This window comes from Ixodes scapularis, unplaced genomic scaffold, assembly GCF_016920785.2.
Source record: "Ixodes scapularis isolate PalLabHiFi unplaced genomic scaffold, ASM1692078v2 PGA_scaffold8__174_contigs__length_109621045, whole genome shotgun sequence".
Classification (NCBI taxonomy): Eukaryota; Metazoa; Arthropoda; class Arachnida; order Ixodida; family Ixodidae; genus Ixodes; species Ixodes scapularis.
In genome coordinates this window covers 88706914-88729436 of record NW_024609883.1, presented here as the reverse complement: position 1 = coordinate 88729436, position 22523 = coordinate 88706914, and the positions used below count along the sequence as shown (strand labels likewise).

At 47.5% G+C, this 22523-nt stretch overlaps 1 protein-coding gene across 1 annotated transcript; it reads right to left on the bottom strand.

The window, feature by feature from the left end:
• Positions 1-2286: 2286 nt before the first annotated feature.
• LOC121047903 lies at positions 2287-21653 on the bottom strand. Its single transcript, XM_040503601.2, has 5 exons — positions 21519-21653; positions 15352-15432; positions 12980-13018; positions 5078-5128; positions 2287-2383 (listed from the first exon to the last, which is right to left on the bottom strand). Exons 1-5 carry the CDS (start codon positions 21651-21653, stop codon positions 2354-2356), a joined length of 336 nt encoding a protein of 111 aa, XP_040359535.2. The 3' UTR covers positions 2287-2353.
• Positions 21654-22523: the final 870 nt, after the last annotated feature.

Genomic DNA, 22523 nt, shown 5'->3' with positions numbered 1-22523 from the left:
TCGTCTTTCGATTGGCCTTCCCTTTCCTTCTCTTCAATTCAGTCCTTTCTTCCAAGTCGTTCGGGCGTTTGGCGTGGGTAGTTTGCTGTTTCGATCTGGATGAGCAACGTAGCGGCGTGCGGTCGTGCATCACTACTGCGTGAGCCCGCGAAGAAGCCAGGCTAGCAGTCCTACTCCCCTGGCTACACTTCTCATCTAATCTGGGTAACAATTATCACTGTGCGTGCTGGCTGATTCACTTCACATGCGAGTACTGTACTTTGGTAGTTTCCGAGCACCTGCATAACAACGCAATTTTCGTAGAAAGGTGTTTGCGTAAAAAGGTGAAGATAACAAAATGAAGTTAAGCACATATTTGTTTTCTTGTTCTCACTTCCTCAGCACGGTTTCTGATGAAGTATTGTTTCTTTGAATGCAGATCACGCCGTGTTGAAGTCGAATTTTTTTATTAACGACCGGGAGGTGTGAATATATATATATTTAAGAGCCGGTTTGAACTGGTTTGCGCTTGGTGGAACCGGTAACTGAACCATTATGTAAAAAAAAAAAAAAAGAACAACAAAAAACAACATTACTGAAACTGGGGAAGCAAAAAAAAAAAGTAAAAAGCTGCTGAACAATAAGCCGATCGAAACCAGAATATTGACCGGTTCGATTCCCTGCTTTTATGTTGTAACCACGGTGGTTGAGCGGGGCTAGCTTTTCATAATTCGAGATGCATAGTTGAATACAAGAGCGGGGGTTGTAACCCAGCCGATCTTCTAATGTATGCGTGGAACAGAACTAAAGAATTCGAATGAATATGGTAAAAATTCGCAAGAATCGTACAGCAAACGTAGACGTTAACGTCCTATGGCAGGTTCCATAATATGGTACTACAGTCGCTTGTGCTGGCGCCGCGTACCGATTGCACTTTGTCAGCGGTTTTCTGCTCTTGCCTCAGTCATTTAGGGCAGCTATACGCGGAGTCGCTTCTAAGTTCTAACAGCGCACTAGAGGTGCTTTTGTGCAAGTACCCGAAGCAGAGAGCAATAGAGCTTCTTGCGCCACGCATCAACTAAACATTTTTACGGCCTTATCAAATAGACGACATGGCAACCCTGTATCTGCGGATGGTATAAGGTCTGTTAGCTAAGACCATCGGTGGTTTTAATTTGTAACGTTTGTTGCGACTCGCGAGGTTTTTACGCTTGATAGAGCGATCGATGTCTGCAGTGACACTAAATGACACGAAGCGCTTTGTGCGACCACCCTTCAGGCTAAGTAGAATGAGGACTTTGAGGAAGTTTTTGCATACTTTTTCAGTCTTATTCGCGTTTAACGTCAGTAGCTCTGTGCTGCAATTTTTCTAGTAACACTATGTGGTAGTCAGGGGCCCTTTTTCCACGCTAAGGGATTAAAGGCATAGAATTGTGGAGTTCCGCCATTACAGGAGTGGGAATGGGCTCAGTGTCTCCATTCCGAGGAGTTGAAATTAATGGAATTGTCGGAAACTCTAATTACCCGGATTTGAATTGCAATGCAATGAACAACACTGTTCTACGCCCTTCTTAAGTGTGCGGCGACGTTGGGGTGAAAGACATCCGCCAATTCATTCAATCAACATATGACGTCTAGGATCAGGCAAACGTGCTCCCAAAGACGCTTCGGTCGGGGTAAGCGTATAAGCGTTATCACAAACCTCTGTAACGTAAACAAATGACTTCCGTTTCACCGGAAGCTCGTGGCCAAATCGCAAAGGAGCTGCAATGCTAAGCATCGCGAGTCAATATTTGTAGCCGCCGGTCACTCAGCTACTCCATATTAAGATAACGTGCGGATTTGGTACAGGTTTGAAATCTATTTCGTTACATTTTATTTTATTACCCTTAAATCGCCCATTTCCAGGCTTTATAAAGGGAGAATACAAAATCAAGAACCAGACACACACAAATATATATGCACACACGCACATACACACAAGTTAGAATTCAGCCTCTGGCCAGGTCATTCATTCGAAGCGTGCCTCTGCAACCGTCAGTGTCTGAGCCATATCTGACAGCTTGTTCTACAATGCGGTCGACAGTTGTAATGGTGAATAATTATAACGGTTTATTCGGGGAATACCAAGGGCAAGCTTGCAACTGTTATTTGTTCGCGGGGATGTGTGTTGCGCGTGTATACACTATAGTATTGCTTTGCCAATAAAATAATCGCCGTTGGAAGAGACACACGCGGCATGCAAAATAATATTGGTTCAAAATTCTTTTATTTTTACTTTTTTTCTTATTTTTGGGGTTGTATATTTCGTCGTCGGCGTAACCTCCACGGATAATCTAGCTATATATTCAGGATATTCAGCTCCTACAGTCGATTAGAAGGTCAGAGCAGCTCTCAAACAGTCCTATAAAAAAAGCATAAAAAGGGGGGGGGGGGGAGGGGGGGGGGGGTAGATGTAGCATTCAACAAGAATACAGCGACAAAGCACTGCCATACACGTTTTAGAATGTTGACAAGACTCTCATGGACCCTTGTACTTGAATTCTTCAGCTTCATATTTAAAGAAGGTTAGCGGTATCGTGTTTCAGTGGTCATTATGGCAAGACAAGCGGAAGCCTTTTTGATACTAGGGGACTGCAAAGTTCGAACCATCTGATCGTGACTAAAGCACCTGTCGGCCGAAAAGTAACGCTATTTCCCTCTCCCATCCTCTTTCTGCCTGGCTGCACAGCGCCATTTTTGAGCGAAGGAGTCGTTCGATGCAACACCTTCTAAATAAGAAAGTCTAAAAACCCTGGTCCCACTGTCAATACACTATGCAAAAAAGAATTTGCAGACATTGCCTGAAGCGTGTTTCTTCGTCCTATGAAGGCCCTGCCACATTAAACACGCAAGGACGGTGTACAGACATGTGCGAAGCACACTTATAAGTATGAAGCGCAATCATGCTGCCAACATGATTAATGCGTGTCTGCAGGTCATTCGGTCATCATGTCTGCAACCCATGTCTCCGACAAGAAACCTTGCATCTCTGCAACGTTTCTTTTATGACGTATGAGCAGTGTGGCCGCAATTTTAGTGCTGAATTTTCCTGCGCCACTAAAGAAGTCTACCGCGGGCCAGAGATTGGTCACAACTGCTGCGTCATCGTTCGGTTGAAACTCGTGCCCGATCAGGGAGAACGCTAGTCCCTGCCCTACGCTGACGAAGCAGCCCTGCACCTTTTGTGTCCCTACGGTGACCTTCTTGGGTGGCGCAGGAAAATCAAGCACATGGGCTTTCTTATCATCGTCGTGATGATCATGATGACAATAATCATGATGACTACGTCGATGAGTCATTAACCAACACATTATCACGGAGGTGTTGGTGCATGACGAAATCACGTGCGCTCACGTGACTCCTGAACGGCCTAGGTGCTTCCCTCTCCCTCTTCTTGTCTCCTTTTTCTCTTGCTATGCGAGGCCATTTTTGAGCAAAGGCGCCGGCGAGGAGAAACATTTTGGACAATTAAACTAATATCTTTTTTTTGTATTCCGGTGCTTTAAGCATAACATATCCCTCGCCCTTCTGAATCGATAGGATTACTAAAGGACGGTAAAGGCTCGACGGTATAAAGGCTCGACAGGCGTACAATGATCAACGTTTTCCCTTTTCTACAACGCGCCATCTCTCTCTCTCTCTCGCTCTCTCAGTCAAGGCAATACAACCTAGAAGACAAGGTCCGCGCGTCTAATCCCCCCCAAACGTCACATCGCTTGTGGATCCATGCAGCACCTGCCTGACCCACGTCAGCATCACCGCCAGTGCGTCCTCCAGCACCTCACAGCGAGCGAGAAGCTACACTCTAAAAAAAGTCTGTGCGTCCACTTTCCCGCACTACACTCGGAGAGCCGATCACGGAAACTTACGAAGGCAGCTCAGCGAATGGGGATGCCGAAACATATGTTTAGACCAAAAAGCGCAGTCTGAGTTGTGACATTAAGCAATGCAAAACGTCACGCCTTGCATTGCTTAATATCACAACTCAGACTGCGTTTTTTGGTCTAAACATGTTTCGGCAACGTCATTCGCTGAGCTGCCTCCGTAAGTTGCCGTGATTGGCTCTCCGAGTGTTGTGCGGGAAAGCGGATGCACGGGCTTTTTTTAGAGTGTAGCAGACGGTGACACCAACGACAGACGCGTCTGCCTTTTGGTGGCGCCTCTCGCCGAGCCTCAGCGTATTTGCCGATTGAAGTGGGTCGTGGAGCCACTAACCATGACGTCATCTGCAGACCTCCTCTTCTTGGTGGTATACGGAGGGCAAGTTTGTCTGCTTCTTGCGCAGGGGCTGCGGTAACTTCAGAACGCCGAGTTTTGATTGGCTCAGATTGGACGGATAGTGGGTAGACATCGATGCTAGCTGCCTTGAGATCTACCCAGTGTTCTTCCAACCGGAGCCAATCAGATCTCGGCGTTCTGAAGTTACTGCAGCCCCTGCGCAAAGAAGCAGACGAACTCGCGCTCCCCATTGGCCAAGGACTGATGTTCAAGCTGCACTGAGTTCGCGATCACGCCCTCAATTAGTCGTCTGCTGGGCGGGAAGCAGACGACGCCACCGCGTTTCCCGTTGTTAATCGCCGAGAAACCGAGGACGAGGAGGAGACGAGAGCCCGTGGGGACGTGGGAACGTCGAGCTTTGGGTCCAGTGAGTAGTCGGTAAACGTAAAGGTAGCCGCGTTTTTCTCCACTGAACTCGTCGAACTTGTTGGAATGTGAAAAACAAACGCTGGACGCCTGCATTCCGCGTTTTAACACGTTCCACGAGTGCAGTGGAGAGAAAAGCTGCTAGTCTTAGGTCTACGCACTAATCATTGCAACCGGATCTCGGCGTCCTTACGTTCCGGCACGCTCTAGTCTCTCTCTCTCTTTTTTAGTTTCTCGACGGATAGCCAGCTGTGTTTGAGCCTCGGAGCGTTCTTGAATTATTTATTACGTATAGGTAATAGCATTACACTCAGCGTTCTCGGCATTTCTTTCGTGAATCAAAAATAAGATAAAGTCAGTCAGTGGAATTCGGAACTCAAATATTTTTGTGAAGAAAGAAGAATTTACTCACCATTCCTTCGTCGAAAAGTTTAGCATCGTCATCCCCCATTCCTGTCGAAACCTGTAAAAGGTGGCGAAACTTAGTGTTGGATCTAGCCAGTGTTGGCGAGAACGCGTTACGGAGTAACGACGTTACCGGTAACGTGTTACGATTTCCGGTAACGTTGTAACGTACTCGTTACTTTTTTTTCAAAACAGTAACGTAGTTACGTTACTCATTATATATTCTCCCCATGACTTAAAATAAATACACTTCAATTTTCTTTCGTGTTTCAAGGCGCCAAGCTTTATAAATTTGTGCGTTTTTTGCGTTTTTCCTTGCGTTCTTTTCTTAGGACTATTTAGGTGGAACCGTAAAAAAGATAAGGTTATTCTGTTTGAGGTCTGGATAAACATATGGTCTCTTGAAATATCAAGCTTAAACAAATACCTGTATCGTCAAAAGAGTGAAACGTGTTAATTCATAATAAAAAGTAAAGCGTTACCGTGAAGCATGTTACCGATAAAACTAAGGTTATTGGTAACGCGTTCCTATTGTTTTGAGGTAAGGTAGGTCAGGAACGCGTTCTTTTTATTTGCAAGTAACGAGTAACGTTTTTTGTTACATTTTCTCGATAACGCGTACAGCACTGGATCTAGCACGGATGTATTCCAGCGAATAATTAACATTTTACTGATAGTACTGTAATTCCATACCAAGGGCGAGTAACCATTGCAAACAACGAAAACGAAAGCGATAATGTTTGTTAATGAGGTAAACATATTGTAGCGTGAAAATAAATGAGTTGCCGATGGTGGTACGCGGCGGGCCGCTTGCTGTGCTCCCCTTCCCTAAAACCGGTCGTCGTCACAGCGGAGACGGGCTCGACTCGCTCCGGCCTTGGGGGCCCGCCGGTTTCTGAACACGTGCACCGCGCATGCGAGGAAGTCCCCCGGGCCGGAGGGAGGAGGGAAGTGGTTTGGCGAGTTTCGCCGCTGGGACAGGGCAGTCGGGACTCGGGAGGCAGGCCGGTAACCGGACCGTCGTTCCGCCAGCGGAAAGTTTTGTATCCCTAACCCTTGTCATTCAGTGTCCTACACTTACGGTTGTTACAAGTGGTGGAGGTGCGGGGTAGGTCCAAACTCTACGATATGACAGCGGTTTCAAAGCTGGTGGGGCGCCTTCAGTCGACGCCATCGACACCACGGACGGCCTAGAAGGAGCGGCCGACTCCCGGGTTCTGCGGAGCGGGAGGATCATCAACACGGCGGCGATGGCCACGAACCAGACCCCAGAAGCCGGAACACCGGGAGCTGCGGCGTTCAGGTCTATGTTTACGCCACCGGTGTTTCAAGGCAATCCGGAAGATGACGTCAGCGACTGGCTGCTGTTCTACGAGCGGGCAGGGGATTTCAACGGTTGGGACGGAACGCGCCGTGAGCAGTACCTGTGCGTTGCTCTTGGTGGAAATGCTCGAAAATGGTACTCCACGACACTGCGAGGGACCAACGCACCAACTACCTGGGAAACGTGGAAGGCAGCGCTCAAGGAGACCTTCGGGAACCGCAGCATGCGGGAGTGGGCCCATCTGCGGCTCAGCCAGCGGTTCCAGCTGCCGTCGGAGCTACCGGAAGAGTACTTCTACGATGTACTCCAGCTCTGCGCTCGAGTCAACGAGGCCATGACAGAGGAGGAAAAGCTCCGACAGCTGACCCGCGGCCTCAGGCCAGAAATGCTGGAACGAGTCGTTCTGGCCAACCCGCAGACCACGGCCGACTTCCTCGGCACACTCCAGCGTCTGACCCAAGCAAGCGAGATGGCCAAACATAATATGTGGGCTATGCCGTCCCATCCACTGCCGGGATTTAACACTCGGCCGTCGCAACACGCGAGTCAGGAGGTACGAGCCAGCCAAGCTTTCTCGGACCCCCAAGGAGCAACGCCACAAGGGATGACAGCACCGGGCTTCTACCAACAGCCGTCTGCGCCACCGCCTGAGGTTACGTCGTCGCCACATCTGCAGTCGGAGGTGGGCAACTTCTTCAAAACTCTGACCGAAGTGCTTAGACCGCTCACCGAGTACAATGCCAGAAGGCCCACATTCCCCGCGCGCACGACACGCGCCGCCAACGGACAGCCTATCTGCTTTAAATGCGGAAGAGTCGGACATATCCAGAGGAGCTGCCCAAGACGCGACGTTCAGTCGGGAAACGGACCCGCCCGGGACTAAGGCCGCCTCCCGGGGAAGCAAAGGGTGAGCCACTTCTCGCGACTGTCGCAAAGAGCCACCTGGCTATGCTGCCGGCAACAGTGCATGGCGAGAAGACGTCTCTCATTCTCGACACGGGATCGGCAGTAAATGTGATTTCGGGAAGATTTCTCAACACGATCAAGGCCCCTTTGAAGTGCAGCCCCTCGGGTATAAGGGTGAGGGTGATCAGCGGCGCAGTTATAGTGCCGCGAGGCGAAGTTGAACTTGAGATAACAGTCGGGGTCAACAAGCTTTGGGAGCGTTTCCTCGTAATCGAAGGGTTTGACTACGACGTGCTATGCGGCCTGCCATTTTGTCGCACTGCGGGCGTGGTACTGGATTTCCCTGACAAGTGCATTTATTTGCTGGGACAAAAGTTCGGGCTTACCGGTCATGAATCTACCACTACAGGAGACGCGCCCGTATACTGCTGCGAAGAGGTTTGCATGCCGCCACGCTCTGAGGCCGTGGTGTTGGTGAGAGCTGACATGAACGGACTGGCCGTGATTGAACCTGCGACTGGCAACCACTCTAAACAGCGTCCAGTGATTGCTCGTACCATCACTGAACTTTCCGGAGGTATCGGATGCGTGCGAGTGGCCAATCCTGGCGGTTCTGAGCTTTTTATTGCTAAGGGCACAAAAATGGGAAACGCGATCCCTATCGCCGATGTTCAGCTGGGCGTCGCCGCTCCACTGACCTCGGAGACACTTGGAGCCAGGGAAGGCGTGTCGTTCGGAGAGACCTTGGAGCCAGGCGAAAGAGAACGCCTGCAGAATCTTGTGAGTGAGTACAGTCATCTCTTCGCATCGCCTGATTCTCCGCCTGGAAGGACTCATGTCGTGACTCATTGCATCGACACAGGCAGCGCGACCCCACTTCGACAGAACCCGTACCGGCACTCCCCGTATGAGCGAACTGTGATCCAGGAGCAAGTCTACGAGATGCTCGGGAACGGCGTGATTCGCGAATCGTCCAGCCCTTGGTCATCGCCAGTGGTACTCGTCAAAAAGCGGAATGATACCTGGAGGTTTTGCGTTGATTTTCGACGAGTGAATGAGCTCACCAAGAAAGATGTTCACCCGTTGCCAAGGATCGACGACATTGTTGACGCCCTGCAGGGAGCAAGGTACTTCACGACGCTTGACTTGGCCAGCGGATATTGGCAGGTCGCCATCGATGAAAAGGACAAGGAGAAGACGGCGTTTTCGTGCAGTTCAGGCTTGTACGAGTTCAATGTAGTCCCATTCGGGCTCTGCAATGCACCGGCCACCTTCCAACGCATGATAAACAAAGTCCTGTCGACAATGCTGTGGAGGGTGTGCCTCGCATATCTGGACGATATCGTGGTCTACTCCAGGACGATCGAGCAGCACCTGTGTGATCTTCGGGACGTCTTCGGGGCCCTCCACGAGGCCAACTTGCGCCTACAGCCCTCCAAATGCACATTTGGTGCCGAGGAGATTCGATACCTCGGTCATGTGATCAACGGAGTGACTGTTCGACCTGATCCTGAGAAGCTGAGAGCTGTGAGCGACTTTCGAGTGCCGAGGTCAAGGCGCGACGTACAGAGTTTTCTCGGCCTCTGCAATTACTACAGACGATTCATACGTGACTTCGCAAACATCGCTAGACCCCTCACCGACCTCACGCGAAAGCAGGCCACTTTCCATTGGGATGATGACTGCAATCGGGCATTCGAGGCTCTGAAGAGGTGCTTGACCACGGCTCCCATTTTGTGTCACTTCGATCCAGACTTGCCCACTGAGGTTCACACCGACGCCTGTGGGTATGGGATCGGCGCGGTCCTCGTTCAGAGAAAGGACGGCCAGGAGAGGGTGGTGGCGTACGTGAGTCGACATCTCAATCGAGCGGAGCAGAACTACTCTACGGTGGAACAGGAGTGCCTCGCGGTTGTGTACGCGTGCCGACAGTTTAGGCCGTATATTTTCGGAAGCCATTTTACGATTATCACGGATCAGTCTAGCCTGACGTGGCTAATGAATGCCAAAAATCCTAACGGAAGACTCGTCCGATGGAGTATTTTGCTGCAGGAATACAACGCAACCGTGACGCACCGCCCGGGCAGAAAGAACATGAACGCCGACGCTCTCTCACGACTACCAGTAGAGCAGCAGACCAACGACGATGAGAGCGAGCACCCGCTGCTGGCCTTGCGAGAAATCGACGTGCCAAAAATGCAAAGAGAGGATGGCTTTTTCAAGACGCTCATCGACCACCTCGAAGAGCCGGAGGCACCCGTCGCAGCGAAAACCAAGCGCGTTGCCCGGGCCTTTCACCTCCTCGATGGAGCACTGTATCGCCGGGCAAGAGGGTTCGAGAAGTTCCGGTCAGCCTTGGCTGTCCCCCGCCAGCTACGTAAAGAAGTCTTGTTATCGTGCCACGATGATTTGACCAGCGGGCATTTGGGAGTCAAGAGGAGAGTGCGCCAGAGGTATTACTGGCCGAGGATGTTTCGAGCCGTGCGCAGCCATGTGCGGTCATGCCCTGATTGTCAGACGAAGAAGACGCCACCCTTGATGACTGCAGGAAAGCTACAGCCGATACCGCCCAGCCCCAAGCCATTTCAGCAGGTAGGGATGGACTTCCTGGGGCCCCTTACCAGGACGACTGATGGCAATCGCTACGTTCTCGTCATCACGGACTACCATACCAAATGGGCGGAGGCGGTCGCAACTCCCGATGCGACAGCGGCAAGCGCCGCAACACACTTTTTGGAGCGTGTCGTGCTTCGACACGGAGCTCCCCTAAGCCTGATCACCGACAGGGGAAGGCACTTCGTTGCGGATATGATAGAAGAGCTCTTCCGATTGACCGCCACGAATCACCACCGGACCACTGCCTACCACCCGCAGACGAATGGGTTGTGCGAGAGATTTAACCGCACTCTCTCGCACATGATAAACATGTACGTGTCGGCTGATCATCGGGACTGGGACCGTTTTCTGCCATACGCGACCTTTGCCTACAATACCTCTGTGCATGACACGACGAAGTTCACGCCCTTCTTCCTTTTGCACGGACGAGAGGCAACGCTACCCCTTGATGCGGCACTAGGAGTACAGTCCGACGAGGTGCGGGCCCCGAGCAACCAAGAGGTGCTGCAGAGGTGGCAAAGAGCCAGAGAGCTTGTTTCCACTCGTGAGCTGGAAGCACAGCGGAAGAACAAACAGAGGTATGACGTCAGCAGAAGGGAGGCCACTTTTCGCACAGGAGACCTGGTCTACATTCGGACGCCCATCCGCAAACGCAATCGGACCACGAAGTTCCTGCACCCTTTCCATGGACCCTTCAGACTGCTGCGCCAGACCGGAGCGAACAACTGGGAAATCGTCGACCGCACCGGGCGCCGGAAGCACATTGTGAACGTGGCACGGCTAAAACCGTACTACGAACGTCCGGGAGACCCCGACGGGGACGGTGAGATTGGGGAGGATGCCTCGGCGGGGCTTGACCAAGCTAGTGATGAGAGTTCGGAGGACGAGTTCTTTGATGCCGCGGACGTACCGAACACTCCGGAACCGTCGAGAGCTCAAAGTGAAAGTGCTAGTACAGTGACCACAAACCCGGCAGATCATGGACTCCGACGCAGTGCAAGACTTGAACAAAGGAAGGGTCAGGTGTGACAATTGTATGTGCACTAAGTCCTCCGTTGCCGCTTATTTCTTCTGGCATGAAGTGCTTGTGTGTTCAGATGCTGCGCTTGCGGTTTTCTTTGGTGTATAATTTATGTGCGTGAAATTCTTGGTGTGTGTCGCGGATGTTAAGGCTGAGATTGGGACCTCTTCAGCTGAACAGGGAGGAATTTGTAGCGTGAAAATAAATGAGTTGCCGATGGTGGTACGCGGCGGGCCGCTTGCTGTGCTCCCCTTCCCTAAAACCGGTCGTCGTCACAGCGGAGACGGGCTCGACTCGCTCCGGCCTTGGGGGCCCGCCGGTTTCTGAACACGTGCACCGCGCATGCGAGGAAGTCCCCCGGGCCGGAGGGAGGAGGGAAGTGGTTTGGCGAGTTTCGCCGCTGGGACAGGGCAGTCGGGACTCGGGAGGCAGGCCGGTAACCGGACCGTCGTTCCGCCAGCGGAAAGTTTTGTATCCCTAACCCTTGTCATTCAGTGTCCTACACTTACGGTTGTTACAATATCTTAGAACGAGGTTCCTAGATAGCGTCACGACATTGCAATAAATATTGTGCGAGTCTTTTTTACTCCGTATCATATATCTTACTTAAAATGTTTTTTTTTTTTAAACGTCCCCTAGTTTCGCACATTCTGAAATTTCTTAATTCTTTTATTTCGTTTATGTACAGGATTTTGTGCCGCACAAATAGCTTAAAAAACATTTTTTTTTTGATCGGAACGGTTTCTTTTTAAACTTCCACAAATCGCAGCAGAAAAGTAACCCGTCTACCTTTGCGGTGCTCCTGTGCATTACTATGGAAAAAACGCGCGTGCATTGTGCCCCTTTGCTGGAAAACAACATAAATAACTTTTGTTCCCTGAATTGTACCGAATAGAATGTACGTACCTTCATTAACACTGTAAAAGTGTAATTATTTTGTTAGCACATTTCCTTCATCAACGAACAATGTTTAACTTCCCTAAATTCCAGGGCTCTCTTCCACAGCAGGTGAATAAAAACAAGCCGCGACACAATATAAAATAACAATCTAGAGAAATATAGAGTGTGTTCAAGGCTCGCCAGCATTCTAGTGACGCTTATATATAGCTAATATGCCAGTCTGTCATTATATAAAAATGACCCCATTTCGCCCTTTTACGAGCGGTTAAAAACATTCAAATCCTAAGGAATAAAGTGCGTGGGCTATGAAAAGTGTATTTTTTGTTTTTGTCATTTTTTCTATCGGGCAGATTTTATGAGGCACTTAATAGTTCTCAAAGATTTCGTGTAAGCGGGTTTTTTTTAACGTAGAGCGAGCATCTTCGCAGTGCATATAGGATTAAGCAGTACCTATACTTATTGACAATCGAACTATATTACGTGGTCTTCAATTTATTTTGATCGTACGTGCACAGGGAGTTACTAATCCAGTGTTACTGCCTAGTTCTTGCCGTTTCTCTTAGTGTTCTAGATGTCCTTCTCGTATGGCACGTAATCCCCCCTGCTGAAACGCGGCGACGTCGTATTCGCGCTAACAGTGTCCGCCAGTGCACATAAATACATCTACGAAGCAGTTTTACCACAGTTTTAAATTGGAAAGAAAAACGCCGTAACTGACCAATTCTTTCTATTTTGTCTGCCTGACTGAGAAATGTTTCAAGCCACCTATTCTGTACGAATTATTTGGGATATTTGCTCATGGAGAAAGTGCACTCACTTTTTCCCAAAGATATGCATTACCAGAAGTAAATTTTCGACTGGCTACTTTCAACTTCAATTTGCCACGGCAAACTAGCGACATTTGAACCTCTAGCGTACATGATACTCACCCTATAAACAAGCCAGTTCAGTCACACGATTCATAGTTGTTACTATCGTAAGAAATGCATTGGTTTAGATCTTCGCAAAACTCTGTTTTCTCTAGAACTCAGTTACAATTCGAGCTAAAAGTAAATCCCCCCCGCCTCCAAAAAAAAATATATATATTTTTTTTTATAAGCGTTAGTTATATAGAAAAACAATTGTTTATGTAATTGACTTACCTTCACAGTGGCGGTGGCTTCTCGAGAACAGTCGTCGAACTGCGATTGAGATTGACATCACACTTAATACAAGTGACCAAAATCAAAGATAGAATGAATTCTCTAAAGCAATCGCGCAATTCAAGCCCAGAGAGAAAACTGGTAGGCAATTTGTTAATAGCAGCGGAGGGAACGTTGCAGAATATTAACAATTTTGGCGGGGACGTTGTTTTCTTTTAAGAGACATATTCAGTTAGTTGTTAGTGTCAATCGTTTTTTTTTTTTTTTTTCGGAGCCTTATCGACCAGAGGATTAGACTTTGGAAGAGATTCTATGAGCTAACTCGTTTTCCACTCCTTATCTTAGACTCCCAAAACATCCACACAAAACAGCGATCGGTTTATTTTTTTTATCAGTTTAACCCGCGCGAATGCTGAGAAGTATCACTCCCAGGAGGTAACGGCAGTAGTACCGTCTGACATCGCTGACACGTATGGCGCAGCGAAGAATTATGTGTAGTATCTTTATCTGGGGCCTTTTGCTGGGACTTCTTATCTGGATCGTGGACGTAACAACAATTTTTTTTTAAAGTATCGCAACTTGAGACCTCGGGATTGCTTTCAAAATGTGTCATATGAGACAGTTAAGCCCTTATCAAAAAGATCTTACTGACGTCCACAGCCCACTTATCGGAAGGAATTCAGCATATCTCGACACCTCGTGATATACCTTTTTCAAAACTGCGCACAATCTAGTAGCTGCTGTGCCAGTTAATCGAGACTGCCATTGTTTACGCACGTTCTTTGAACTCGTACCGAAAACTAGTGCGGCGTTAGCGTGCGGTGATGATGCGGATTTACACACAAGCTCCATGCCCAAGAAATGGCGAGCGCCAATGCTGCCTGATATGGGTTTGAAAGAAGTCTATTCTATATTAGGGATGCCAAGGAGTGCGGCATGCGCATACGCTCGTAGGGCATCCCACAACGAATGCGACATCGGAATACATAGGCGCCATTGTGTTTTGTAGCTACATTTCAGCGATGAACCGAAGAAGCTTTTAGCGCTGGTGGTGTTTAAACGTCACCCATGCGCGCATTATACCAAAGGAATATTTTTTGATGATATAATTTTTGATATGATAAGACTTGTGGGTATTGGCAGTGGCGTATTCGAGTTGAGTCATGCGCTGTACTTTCACTGGGTACGGACCACAGTGTAAGGTATATATGGGTGAGGATACACAGCATGGCGAACGCTCCGACGTGATCGACCAGATAAAGTCCTCCTGGCGCTCGCCTGAGTAGCCAGCCTATAGCGTCTCCACCGTCCAGGCAGAACGTTGGTCCAGACGGCACAGCCGGGGAAAAAAAGAAACCAACAAAGCCAAGTAATGTCTTGTTCTGGGCGCTCGCACTTCCTGCTCGGAGCGTCTGCTTTGACCTTGACGAACGTTGGCTTGAACGCTCGCCAGAGATCACCCTGCTTCAACGCGTTCACAAAACTGTTATTTCCACTGTTGAGGAACGAAACTAGGATTGATAAAGAAGCAGTGCTTAAGCAATACACGGAGCTCAAGTTCCATGTTATACACGGCGTGAAGCGTCCATAAAACAACTTTAAAAAATGAAAGCCGTTTACAAATCCCTGTAACGCCGAATTGGAGCGCAGCTCTTGAGGAGGAGTAGGGAAGGGTACTGAGGGGGGTCACGTCACCTGCGGGTAGTCACGTGACCCCAGGGGGTCACGTGATCTCGGGGGGGGGGGGGTCACGTGACCTCGGGGGGGGGGGGGGGGCACGTAACCTGGGGGGGGGGGTCACGTGACCTCGGAGGGGGGGGTCACGTGACCTCGGGGGGGGGGGTCACTTGACCCCTCCCCCCCCCGGTTACGCCGACGCCGCTCAGGCTGGAAACGGGTCCCTAAGAGCTGCGCTCTAAAACAAGCCTCTATTACTTAGAGAAGCATGAGAAATCGGGCACGCGAAAGGCCGCCATTAGCCACACATCGAGGAGACATCTCGTCGCGCCGCTTGCAACCAAGGCGAGAAAAGGAACAGGGGTTTCCCCAGGAATTGAAATTAGGATGGGTGCCTAAATTCTTAGGGGAGGGGGCGGCATTAAGAATATAGGAGTCGTTGCGAATTAGGGGGCTGCTGTCCGAAAAACAACAGGGGGAGGTGTACACACACACACACCCCTTCCCCTCACACCCCGCCCCCCCCCCCCCCCCCCCCCCCCAGGGGTGCTTAAGGAACTCACTGAAGAGGGCTCTATCTGGCGGCTGTATGCGGCACGTGCAGTATCCGCAGCTATATGTATCTTACACCGTGATACAGACCAAGTCGTTCTTGTAAGGTAGAAGGTAGAAGACGTAAGAGCAAAAGTACAAACCATGCCTTTCCATTGTGATCGTTCGGCAGCTGCAATCTTCACGCCGCAATCGTTCATGGCCGGCAGCATTAACTCCACGACCTGCGAACATTAAAAACATTCGTTCGAGTGAAGTATTCGAAAGGATGTGGAACTGAAACGGTGATCTTCACTTCAATTAACGTTCTTTTCCATGAAGACAGCGCTAGTGTCAGGTACCGGAACTACTTTTGAAGATCGTCCTTGCCGCTGTACGATTAGGTTCTGCAGGCCTGCGGAGCAACGGAATAATTCTGCGCGTGTGCAAAACATCCGTTTTCCTGTCCCATTTCCTCCGAAGCTGCGAGTCTTCACCGCTAGAAGGAAGGAAAACTCGCGCATGGCTGGAACTCAATTTGGAAAAGGGTGATTGTCTTGTCCCACAATGCATACAAGCCACCATTACCGCTCGCTAACTTAATGAACTCGAATTTTGTTGGCGACCCTAGAACATTTAGGCATTGTCTTTTGCTCACAAATATGTACATGGCGCCTTCCCTCTCCCCCCACGGCGAAAAAAAAAAAAGAACAAAAATCATTAGCCATTCCACTCTAAAGGTTGATGACCAGTGAAACTGTTTAGCACACGACACAGACCCGCCCCGAGGAGCCGGAGGAAACTAGGCTCGCGCGGCGGGGCGGCCACCCGGCGGAAAGTAGACACGTGCGACGAGACCGCCACATCGTTAGAGTGGAAGGAAAGAAAACTAGGCCCGCAAGCGCTTGGAACGACGACGAAGAGAGGGCGGCTCGAGCGTAGACATGGCTGACGCGGGTCGCACATCGGCAAATCTTTGAGACACCTTTATTTTCTACCTGAGAGTCTATTGATCTTGAAAATGGTGCCTATTGATAACTAATCTACTGAATAGACATATTGATAAATTACTCAAGCATCAAGGAGAATGGAGGAAGTGGTGTCCCACGCGCCGCACATGCCGGCGTCTGCAGCAACGTCTAAAGCAAAAGCATAAAACAAAAAGCAACCTGCACGCGCGTTCGTCAACGTTTTATTTTCGTTATTTACTTCGAATATTTTATACGGTGAAGGCGGCGTGTGCGGCGGTTCGAGCGTAAAGTTTTTAGTCAGGGCACGCGAAAAATCCAGTGAACCCTAGCCATAAACAGCTACGCTGTGAAATAGATGCAGGCGTTTTTTTACTGCAAAAATTACGCATCCCCAACGCTCATTTTCTGCCCAAATGTAATGGTAACGATCCGAAGTAGACCCCAGACTGCCAGAAATAACCGTTATATTCCTTATAATGTTCAAATCTTTCCAATTGATTCTTTTAGAAAATCACAACTTTAGATTGAGTTAACGGTCCCTTCTGAATTTTTTTTATATATGGTTCGAACCCCTATCGTAATGTGTTGGTGACGTTCGGCAATGCACAATTTAGTTTTGCGGTGAAAAAAACAGCACAAAAAAGGCTGAGGAGCGGTAAGGAGCTGTTCAGGATTCGCCATGCCCTGCGCTTCTTAAACGTCAAAGACTATATGGACGGATGAATGGAGGGATGGACGAGGCGGAACCCTTTGAATCTGGCGGCAACTTACGCCACCTAGCCAGTTTTTTTTTTCTTTTTTTTTTACTTTTTTTTTATCAAGTCATATCATGATGGCATGGTCCGCGCAACGTCGCCTAGCTCGCCTTCGGCGTCACTGCAAGCATGTCCCTGACGCGGTGTCTTTGGCTCACGAGGAGCACAATGCTGAGTCTGAAGCGCGGCGACGCCAAGCTGCACGCGTCAGTCGCTTTACTTCGTACTCTCGTCGACTTCCTGCAGGAGCTCATTTGACGCCCTGATCGCCGCCAGTCACTGTTTTGCCATGACGCGCAAATAATGCGTTGCGGAAGAAGCGCGTGAGCTGACGTCACAAAACTCATCGCGGCTAATGCTTTCCGTCGTTGGTCTAATATGTGATTCCACGCCGTATCTGATACGTGGTGGTGATTATTTAGCGCATTCTCACAGGGTGACCAGGAAAAACGCGCATCACTTTTTAGAGCCTCCTAGCAAGAATGATTTACGTATTCGTAAATCGTAAATCATTTAAATGTTATTAATACACCAACACGAATCTCTGAGAGGTATGAAACATTAATAGACCTATTTATAACAAACTTTGATTTATCTGTCGTAATACCTGGTGCAGCCATTTGTAATATCAGTGATCATCTTGCCACAATTGTATGCATTCATAAATGCGTGTCAAAACAAGCACCGCAAAAGGGAGCTAGGTTTCAGCTTATAACGACTGATCGCTCAGACAGATTTTATGCTGAGTTAAACAACACTGACTGGAGTAAAGTAACCAGTGAAACAAGCCCAGAGAAAGCTTTTGATATATTCATCAATAAATTTAGACCACTGTACGAAAAACATTTTTCTTACAAATCTATTAGAGGCAACAAAAAATCTCGAAAACCTTGGATAACCCCAGAGTTGCTTGGAAAATTTAGAATAAAAAATTCCCTTTATAAGAAATTTGTAAAGAAAAGGAACCCAGATAAGATAAGGATTATTAAATAATATAAAAGCAACCCGAATAAAGAGATGAGGAATGCTAGAAAATGCTATAACTTTAATTTTATTAATACGGGGACGGACCGTACAGATAGAATGTGAAGAAAGCTTAATTCGGTACTAAATCCACAGCGTTCGACTAACGCCATTGAGAAACTCTATGTGAACGGAATGCAGCTATCTGGTCGAACTCTCTTGCAAACGCTTTCAAACATTTTTTTTGTTAACTTAGTGGATAATCGCCACGACACCCATATCTATATATACATTGCAAATAAAAATGAAAACACAGTCTACCTGAATCCGGTTACCCAGGCCGAAGTAATATCCGTATTTCTAAAGCAAACAACAGCAGCAGCTGTGATAATGAAGCAATTCAAATGAGGCCAGTTACGCATGTTATTGAAGTAATTAGCCTTTGCCTAGTTCATATCTTTAACCTTTGTTTAGAAACTGCAATTTTTCCCCCGAGGATGCAGATTGCTAAAGTGAGTTTTATATAAAAAAGGCAACAAAAACGAGCTCGGAAATTATAGACCGATTTCGATACTTTCAGTGTTTTCAAAGGGCCTTGAAAGCATTCTGCACGATCGTCTTGTAAGCTTTTCAGAAAAATATGACATTTTAACTGCATCGCAATATGGATTCCAAAAAAAAAAACAACGTCCCATGGAGTTAGCTTTACTCGACCAAAAAGAGTTTATACTGGACAACTATGAAAAGAAAAATATTGCCTTCGGTGTTTATGTAGATTTTACAAAAGCATTCGATTACCTAAACAATAAACTACTCTTTCAAAAGCTCGAGACATATGGTATTATAGGACAGGCTTTAACATTACTAAAGAGCTATTCTTGCCACCGGAAGCAGTGCGTTCACCTTAACGGTTATTCGTCAGATGTAAAGAATTTAACTTCAGGTGTGCCTCAAGGATCATTTTAGGACCGTTTTTGTTTAATATATATATATCAATGTTTTTGTCAACATAAACAAGCAGGCAAAATTTTGTATCTATGCTGACGACACCAGTGTCTTTGTATCTGCTCGGACTGTGGATGAAATAGCTAATATTTCGAATAACGTACTAGCAGAGCTAGAATCATGGGCAAACGCAAACTTGCTGAAAATCAACACAGCTAAGACAAAGGCTATTTGCATTAAACCTAAAAACAAATTTGTTGAAATTCCGACCAATATAATAATGTATTCTTCACCGATTGAGGTTGTTAGATCATTTAAAACACTAGGGGTGTATTTTTCCGAACATATGTCTTGGGACGCTCACGCTGACCACATCACATCAAAACTAAGCCGCGTGGTATGTATCGGCATCCTTATATTCTTCCATTCAGTGTTAAACTACTTCTCTACCAGCCATTATTTTGTTCCCATGTAAACTATTGTCATTTGATTTGGGGGACGTCCACATGACTGAACCTTAAAAAAATACATGTCTTGCAAAAAAATTAAAAAAGCTCTAAGAATAATTTTCAACGTCGGCTATGACTTTCACACAGAACCCCTTTTTCACAATTTGAATGTCATAAAAATCTTCACACTCTACAACTTTCAGTTATGCATGAAATATAAAATAGAATGCAGTAAAAATAGAGACTGTTTCATTTCTCTCGCGTCACTGAAGGAAAAAAGCTCAATTTATCCAACTCGTAGTTCTGAACCTTTGTTCATTAAAAACTCCCGCTCCAACTATGGTCGTCAGAGAATCAAAATAACTCTCCCGAAGTTGCTAAATATGCTAAACCTAAAGCACATAGACATAACTACTCTTTCACCCAAAGAATTACGGTCTTATTTTTAGTGTTGCGAGTGATATGGTTACACTAGAGTTGCATTTGTATTGTGCTTGCTTTGTTACTTGTTTTCGGTTTTTAAATCCGCTGTTCTCTGCATTAGCTTTTTATTGTATAACTTTTTATCCTTTTTTCTTCCTTTCCTTTAATATGTATATCCTGTGTGTGAATTCGCATTGCCGCTGCTGCTGAAACTTTTGCGGTGCTGGGAACTCGTCAAGCTGTCCATGCAGCTTTTTTTCCCAGCCCTCGCCTTTGTAAAAAAAATGGTAAATAAACGTTGAATTGAATATGTGCGTGTTTAAGTCCGGCGTACTTTTTTGTTCTTGAAAAAATTTGTTTGTTCTGATGTTTTTAATTTTTATGTTTTTTAGAATGTCAAAGTTATGTGCTGGAGTTTTGCCGTCGTCAACGTCTTCCTCAATGTGAAATTGTTTGATTTCTCGAGATTTCTCGCCAAAGCGTGTCTGAATCTATTACGCGTTTCCACGAGCTCGGTCACGAAGGCACCACCCCAGATGAGGAAGAAAGCGCATTGTCAACACCTCTGGCAACTGTCAGATACTTCGGAATCGAGCCCAGCGAAATCCGGGGGTCTCCGTGAAAAACGTCGCTTGTGAGACCAGAATCAATCGTGAATCGGTGCGACAAATGGCTAAAAGCAAGCTGAAACAAGTCCCACAAGCCTAAAACAATTTCAACTACTCACGGACGAAAACAAGCGAGTCCGGCTTCAAAGGTGCCGCTAACTTCAACTCCGGGCCGCAGGTACGCGCTGGGAAACGTGCCCTCTTCACGGTAGACAAGATTTTACGAACTTCAAAACCGATGGATTATAGCCTATGAGCAGTTTTGAAGGCCAGGGCGCGCGCTAGTCGCCCCAAAAGTTTGGAGTCGCTGAAGCAATCGTTTCACCGGGAGTAAGGCTGAGTCACTCTGTAGGAGCTGCGGTCCATCGTCGAAAGTTCAAGAAGAGCCATGGGGCTCTGCATCGACGCCGACGGCGGACACTTCGAAACCTGCCGAGAATCTGATTACTAAGGTACCAATTATATTGTTGTTAATAGATAATTCTTTAAACTTTTCTTAATCTAATTTCTTTTTTTTTTAAATATAAAAAAAATTCCGAGTTATTTCTGGTCCCCTTGTAATATACACCGATCTCACCAAGACTTGGACGCATACGAAAAGACGCCATTACTTTAGTTCGGAGGAGGCAGGTGGTATATACTGCCCGAGACATGTCTGCACGCGCGGAACTCGTAAGTGCTTGTAGAACGGGTAGACAGACTGAACTTTCCTCCATGCATCGCAGCAGCCTCGGCGCGTAGCGAAACTGACCGTTGAGATTGTTCTTTTTATACGGACTATAACCAATACCTCCTACAAGGCAATTCATGCGCCTCCGCCTCCACCCCCCCCCCCCCCTTCCCACAAACACACACTCACAGACATCAGTAGTGGATCAACGCAGCGCCGCCTATAGCCTGCGTCAGCATCGCGGCTAACGTGTCTTGCAGTGTCTGATAAGGACCGCAACGCTAGCTTACGGCGACACCAAGACGGACGTGTCCGTCTCTTTATAGAGACTCTCGTCAAGCTTCGGCGTTTTGCCGCTTGGCGCAGGTCGGGGATCTACAAACGATGACGTCATGCGCAGTCCTTATATTTATGGGTTGTACTTGAAAAATAGAAATAAGAAAATTAAAACTACAAGAGGGTGTGAAATACGAGCTTTGGTTCGAGGAACTTGGTTATAGAATCAATTTTGCACAGATCGTGCCCTACTTCATTTCAGCTCACGAACCTTGACGGTGATTTCGGGTGTCATGGCGGCCATGGTCATGAGGCAGACCTGGACCTCGGGAAGCTTGCTTTTGACGATCGCGGCTAACTGAGCGTCGGTGATTTTCTCTTCAATGAGCTTCTCCACCATCGCCATCACTGGATTTCCTAATTTGGCAAAAAAAAAAAAATAACACTTCATTATTTGTCTATATAAAGAAGGCGCACTACAGCCGCCGTCGCTCCGCTCGTATATACATCGTACAAAAGACACGGTGTTTGCCTGCAGACACAATGACATAGAATTATGTACGGCGGCGCCATAATCACATGTTTCAAGCATATTTCCTTTATACACACGTATGCTTCGGCGACTTGCGCAGACAGTTTTTGCATGACCAAAGTTATAAGACCGTCACCCAAGAAAGGATAAATGGATGGATGTTAATGGCTATACCCTTTGTACCGGGTGGTAGCTTACGTCACCTAACCTATGTCTAAAAAGACAAACATATAATTCCTCCCCCATTCTATGCCAATTTTCTCCCCCTAACTAACACGCCTCACACAATGTGTGCAGACTGTCTTTTGAGTAATGTATTAGCAGTGTGGTCTGTCGTCACCAGCTAAACACTTTTCGCTTCATTTCTTCCTTCCTACTTTTCCTTGTGCCTTTTACTTTGTTCAGGAAGGATCGTAATCCTACCACCCATTTTAAAACCTGCTACTCAAAGCCTGAACATCTATGACGCTCAAACTTGACTCGTAAGCTCCCAATGCTGCTGCTTGCACCTTCGGTAAATAACGGCATTGTTTCATTTTTGTAAAGTAAGCGGCATGTATTTACCTCTTGGTGGCCCTATTACGAAACAGCTCTAGTGGGTCACTCATCACTGGCTGGCTTTGTGGCAAAGTATCGGTGAAACCGATACATATAAGCTCTTATGTTCGATCGTTTGTGCTCTTATTATCGGTCGTAGCATCAAAACCCATTGTCGATACCTTCAGTACCTCAGTACGGCGTGGT

Coding starts and splice junctions, on each gene's coding strand:
- LOC121047903 (XM_040503601.2), bottom strand. CDS start 21,653: ATGGCGATGGTGGAGAAGCTCATTGAAGAGAAAATCACCGACGCTCAG. Junction 15,433..21,518: donor CACCCGAAATCACCGTCAAG/GTTCGTGAGCTG, acceptor TAATGTTCGCAG/GTCGTGGAGTTAATGCTGCC. Junction 13,019..15,351: donor GATCACAATGGAAAGGCATG/GTTTGTACTTTT, acceptor TCTCAATCGCAG/TTCGACGACTGTTCTCGAGA.